Source organism: Macrobrachium rosenbergii, chromosome 46, assembly GCF_040412425.1.
Source record: "Macrobrachium rosenbergii isolate ZJJX-2024 chromosome 46, ASM4041242v1, whole genome shotgun sequence".
In the NCBI taxonomy this organism is placed as follows: domain Eukaryota; kingdom Metazoa; phylum Arthropoda; class Malacostraca; order Decapoda; family Palaemonidae; genus Macrobrachium; species Macrobrachium rosenbergii.
In genome coordinates, this window is record NC_089786.1 from 9,789,745 (window position 1) to 9,795,289 (window position 5,545).

A 5,545-nucleotide genomic window follows, 5' to 3' on the forward strand; every position below is an offset into this window, starting at 1 on the left:
TGGAAGAATGTGATTCTGTTTTTGGAGTCTTGTTCAAAGACAGAAAAATTGTATTTAGTTCTTGTTGCATTCTTGTTGAACAGTGGAATAATGACTGTTGATTCTGGTTCAAAGGTTGAGTTCTGTGACATTGTTTTAAGAATGTTATGATTCTTGTTTGAGAAATATTCTTGGCTAAATAAGATTTTGATTTCTGATAAAAAAAGAATGTTTTGTGAATCTGTTAAAAAAATTAAGTTCAGTATTTCCTGTTGAAAATAATCTTTTACAAATATAGATGCATTTGGTTATAATTCTGACTAAAGAATAAGTTCTTTGTGATTATGGTTTATGATAACAGATTTTGCAAAATAATGGTTAAAGAAAAGAATCTGTTTAAAGTTAAAAAGGATGACTAAGAGCCAGAATCTTATTAAATAGGAAAAATCGTAAAATGTTTTCTGGCTGAGGCTGAGGACGTGCAAAATGGAGGTGTGGAAGAATGGAGGAAGAAGAGATTTTTCAAAGTTAGATGACTTGTAAATTTATCGGATTTTAACGCTTGCAAGCGCCTGTGTATTTACTCGCATGAGTTATTCAGACTAATATACAGTGCTTGCAGAGACAAGGAACGCAGTTTAACAACTTCCAGTTTTCTTTCAAAAGGGGAAAGGTGTTTCAGGTTAATATTTTATAAATAATATATATACAGTATATATATATATAGGTATATATATATATATATATATATATTACAAATATATGTATATATACAAATATAAATATATGTATATAAATTTATATATGTATATATATACATTACACATATACACATATACAGATACTTATATATTTGCCATGTGCTTTTTCCTGCTTCGACGGGGTGGCTCCAGGAGGGTAGAGCCTTACGGTTCTCAGCAAGTCTCCTGGTATGAGGCTGCTAGCCCCTCAACCTTTCCTTAACCTCTGCTACCTTTGGTACCCAATTTACAGCTGAATCGAGTTGTGGGCCCCAGGCAGGAATCGAATCATTAACAAGGACCTCGAAATGAATTACAGATACATTCTTCAGTCAGAGAACATTGGTTTAGATTAGGCTGTCCTTATGCCAGCACGGGTCCTTGCCCTAGTGTGGACCATTATTGGGGTAAGGTTTTTCAATGAACTAAGGGCGTAGTATGGACCTCTGGACCAGGTATGACAAACCGAGCCGCAAAGAATCTATAGAGGATAGGCGAAGTTCTTTTCCCCAGTCTGAACCAGTGGACAGGAGAGCAGAATTCTTGTTGTTATGTGTATTGTCTGTAAGTATATGCTCAGACGCATGGGTTAAAAAATAATGATGTGTGGGTCATGTGCATGATAATTATGTAAGCGTGCGCACACATACTTGCACGAAATGGCATAATAATTACGCCATAATTATTATGGGTGTGCATAATCTGTGAACATTTGCTTCAATAGAACCTAGCACATAAGGGTGTATGTATGTCAGTGTAATATATGCATGTAAGCGTTTGCAAATTATGTAAGCATGTACACACACGCACACACACGCATAGACCCAAGTGCAATATGGGTATGTGTTTAATCTGTAAACATGCACGCACACGGACAGAAAGAGTTAGATGATCATATCCACAAAATCGTGATCAAATCCAGACTATTAAAAGGCATGGGAAACCCTAGAGAGAGAGAGAGAGAGAGAGAGAGAGAGAGAGAGAGAGAGAGAGAGAGAATATACCACGCCTGAGACCACGCCAAAGTCTGTAATTAAGATTTTTACGTTCGTTGGCCAGCCGTTGTCCAGAAAGAAGCAAGCAGTCGGCCTGTCGCTTTTCAAGCGTACTCCAGGATCCCCCACCACGCAAAATGATCATTATAATATATGATCAGTAGAACATTTCTTAGGTTGGTGTTTTTTTTTCTTAAAAACGCCTATAGTGACTCATGTCCATTATGGTATATGTCCATTTAGCGTGCTTGAGATGGAACAAGTCCATCGAATAATAACGAAAATGGAAGGTACAAGAATTACGGTATGGTATTTGACCCCCTAAATTGGTATCATGATAGTCTATTTACCTTAATGTCCACAAAAATACTTACACATTAAACATACTTCTGACATAGATGTCCCTTGAAACATACTTATATAGCAGTACATGTCGTCGAAAGTAAGCCCATGGTGTAGATGATTATGAATATAATTGCCCTCTGAAACATACCAGTTTGGTTGCATGTCGCTCAAAGAGTTCTCATAATGATACATACATAATGTATACCATGACCGTTCTTGTCTGCCAGAAATGCCTGTGATGTTCAGAAGGCCCCTGAAAGCATGCCCATCATGCCACAAGCCCCCTGAAAACTTGCGGTAATAGTGAAGGATCTCAGAACTGTACCGTTGAGGGTACAAGCCCCCTAAAAACTTTTTCATGATGGTAGGTGCCCACCAAAGCGTGGTCATGATGGTGCATGCCCACACGCGCTCGGTCGCCCATCGTGTGCACATGTACGCATTCCGTGGCTGCACACGATCAAAGACTCACACGATCACGACTCAGCTGGGGCACACACCGTCTAGAACCCCGTCAGGAACATAATCTTTAGGGGCCAAATTGTTTTGGGAGGGTTTGGTTGCTGAATTGCACCCTTACGAGACATGGATCTCATGGGGGAATGGTTGAACTCGATGGCCCACGTTTTGGGATTAACCGGAATCGAAGTACAGATAAGGTTAATTAACGAGATTGGATACAAAGAATTGACATAGAACCACTGAGGGACTGCGGATGAAAATTCCTCTCTCTCTCTCTCTCTCTCTCTCTCTCTCTCTCTCTCTCTCTCTCTCTCTCTCTCTCTCCGGTCCGAGCCCTTTCAAGTAACACAACAAACTCTTAGTGCATCGGAGATATCATCTAACCTTCCCTTATAATTCTAGCGCCCATATACATCTGCAGCAAGTATTAATTACATCAAAATGAGTAAACTCATGTACTTGTATATCACACACTGGGATCTCCAGTGGGCGGGACTAACTTTCTCCCAGCCAATGGTAAACGACCTTCTCCACGCCCCTAGTCACGATGTAAGCAGGCTCCCCACAAATATGAAATAAATTTATAAGGATTTTTATAGTATTTCGTTAAATAAGGATTTGTTTTGCAACAGACATAGCATTTTTATATAAACCTTTGGAGAATAATATCACTGTCTCATGTCATGAGTTTTTATTTCTTTTTTGTGAGCGAAAGGAAACATAGCGCACACGAATGCATGTTCCTTCGCCCGGGGAATTTTCCAGCGGTTTGCTTATGAACGCGTGGTACACATGCTCATTTACTAAATTAATTATAATTCCGATTGCATCTCTCCAGGCTAGGCAGTGTAATTTAACATGACATAGTTCGAAAACGGAAGATGGTCATGAGATGATCATGCCAAAGAGTTGGGTATGGCTCTTTCTCTCGCAGGATTCCCGAGATGTACCCCCTGCTGATTCATGGCATCTCTCCGCACAAGCCAACCCAATATGGTTCAGACTTGACCGCGTAAAAGATGCTCAGTTTCTTTTGGGCCTTTGCTTTGTGAAGTTTTGTGACGCGCAATTACGCATTTCCCAGGCACCGAGTGTGAAGTTAGCAACTTATCAAGGGAGACAGTCCAACAAGATTCTGAAAACTAGATACAAAAAGACTTCTTCCTTCTTAGGCCATCTAAGATGGCCAGCAACAGAGATGCCGAGAGATCAACGGAAAAGGATTCTGGTATGTTTACATTTTTTTTGGAGGGAGAATGGAGGGCAGATGGGTTTGTTTACGTTATTTAATTGCATGCGAAGTCTCTTAATGCAGCTTTAAAAGTTTATATTCTTGAAGAAAACCTCGTCTTCAAGCTGTTTTTCGACTGATGTTTACATTTGATTGTCAGATAGAGTATGGTGATTAAAAAAATAAAAGATTTAAGAAATCTCCAGTTGCTTGGGCAGGTGTTTTTAACAGGTGTCGATCCCTCCCACAGGTTTGTTGACACCTCCACCCACACCGACAAGCCCATGTGGTTTCCAGTTCCCCGGAATGGGCGGCTTAGATCGTGGGTCGTCGGCCTTTACTCCTTGGGTTCCGCGGGGTCCTTCTCTGCTGCCCATGTTGCCGCCCTTCCCGATCCTGCCAGCCATCGCTTCCGTCGCTGCTGCTGCCAGTGCGAAGCAACCTCTTCCTTCAGGTATGGATCCCCGATTGGTGGGGATGTTACAAAACGGGTCCCTAGGACAGCTGCCGTGGGCGGCAGCTGCAGCCCTAGGCGCCAGTGATCTCGCCCTCAACCGCCTCCTTTTGACGCCCGGAGGGCGTTTAAGCCGCCCCAAGAAAAGATATATCTGCAAATATTGCCAGCGAGAGTTTACGAAGAGTTATAACCTCCTGATTCACGAAAGGACCCATACGGATGAGAGGCCCTTCCCTTGCGACATCTGCGGCAAGGCCTTCAGGAGACAGGACCACCTGAGGGACCACAAGTACATCCATAGCAAGGAGAAGCCCTTCAAGTGCGGCGTCTGCAACAAGGGCTTCTGTCAAGCCAGGACTCTGGCCGTGCATAAAGCCCAGCACGCCCACGAATCTCTCCCATCCTCTAATCAGTCTCCGACGCCCCCGCCCACTCTAGTCCCTACGTCGCCCATCATCCCGCCGTTACCCACGAGAACATCGACGGACGACCTCCGGCGCTCTGCGTCCCTGTCTTCTCTCTCGTCCTTCTTCAGGACGTCGTCTCTAACGAACAGTTTGTTGAACACGCCGGCCCTCCCGAAGGACGTTACCCTTATCCCGCTGTATAATAATTACTCCCTCAAAAAAGAGACCGTGGGGCTCGAGTCCCGGAAGCACCCGCTCGATTGCCAAGTTTACCCTGCTGCCAAAAAAGCTCTGCTCCTGACGGAGGCGGAGGAGGACTCAGGAAAGAAAAGGAAAGGTTTCTCAATTGAGGATATCATGAAGTGATGTGTGATTTGTAGGTAATTTTTTGTTTAAATGGTCTTCCATATCCCACCGTCGTCAATTCCAGATTTGTGTACAAGATTTCTCTCTCTCTCTCTCTCTCTCTCTCTCTCTCTCTCTCTCTCTCTCTCTCTCTCTCTCTCTCTCTCTCTCCTACGGAACTTCCATTTTCTATATAGTCTTAGAATGATTAAGATTCAATACTTGTCTTGATCATCATAATTTTTTTTTTTTTGTGACGATAGTGAAATTTTTTTCACCTAATTTCCGCTCTTTTGTAAAAACAGTTTTAAATGTACAAATAAATTATTTTCGTTAAAGGACTCGTATGTCATTTACCTTATAGTCATTTAAGAAAATCAAATAATTACTGAATCACTTTGGCATTGATTGTTGTTGGTTTTATACAGTATCTTCAAATTTGAGATTTTATATTTTATTATTATTATTATTAGTAGTAGTAGTAGTAGTAGTAGGAGAGGTAGACAAAAAAAAACATACAGTGGAATACGTTTTTATTTTTACTTTTCATATACACGGTTGCTCCGGTACATATAACAAGAAAA

The 5,545-nt window shown here is 41.7% G+C and overlaps 1 protein-coding gene across 1 annotated transcript; it reads left to right on the forward strand.

Moving 5' to 3' along the window:
- Positions 1 to 3,546: 3,546 nt before the first annotated feature.
- LOC136830044 (protein odd-skipped-related 2-like) lies at positions 3,547 to 5,299 on the forward strand. The gene is made up of 2 exons (XM_067089254.1): positions 3,547 to 3,749; positions 4,003 to 5,299. The coding sequence occupies exons 1-2, from the start codon at positions 3,704 to 3,706 to the stop codon at positions 4,980 to 4,982; spliced, it is 1,026 nt and encodes a 341-aa protein (XP_066945355.1). The 5' UTR covers positions 3,547 to 3,703; the 3' UTR covers positions 4,983 to 5,299.
- The last annotated feature ends 246 nt before the right edge of the window (positions 5,300 to 5,545 follow it).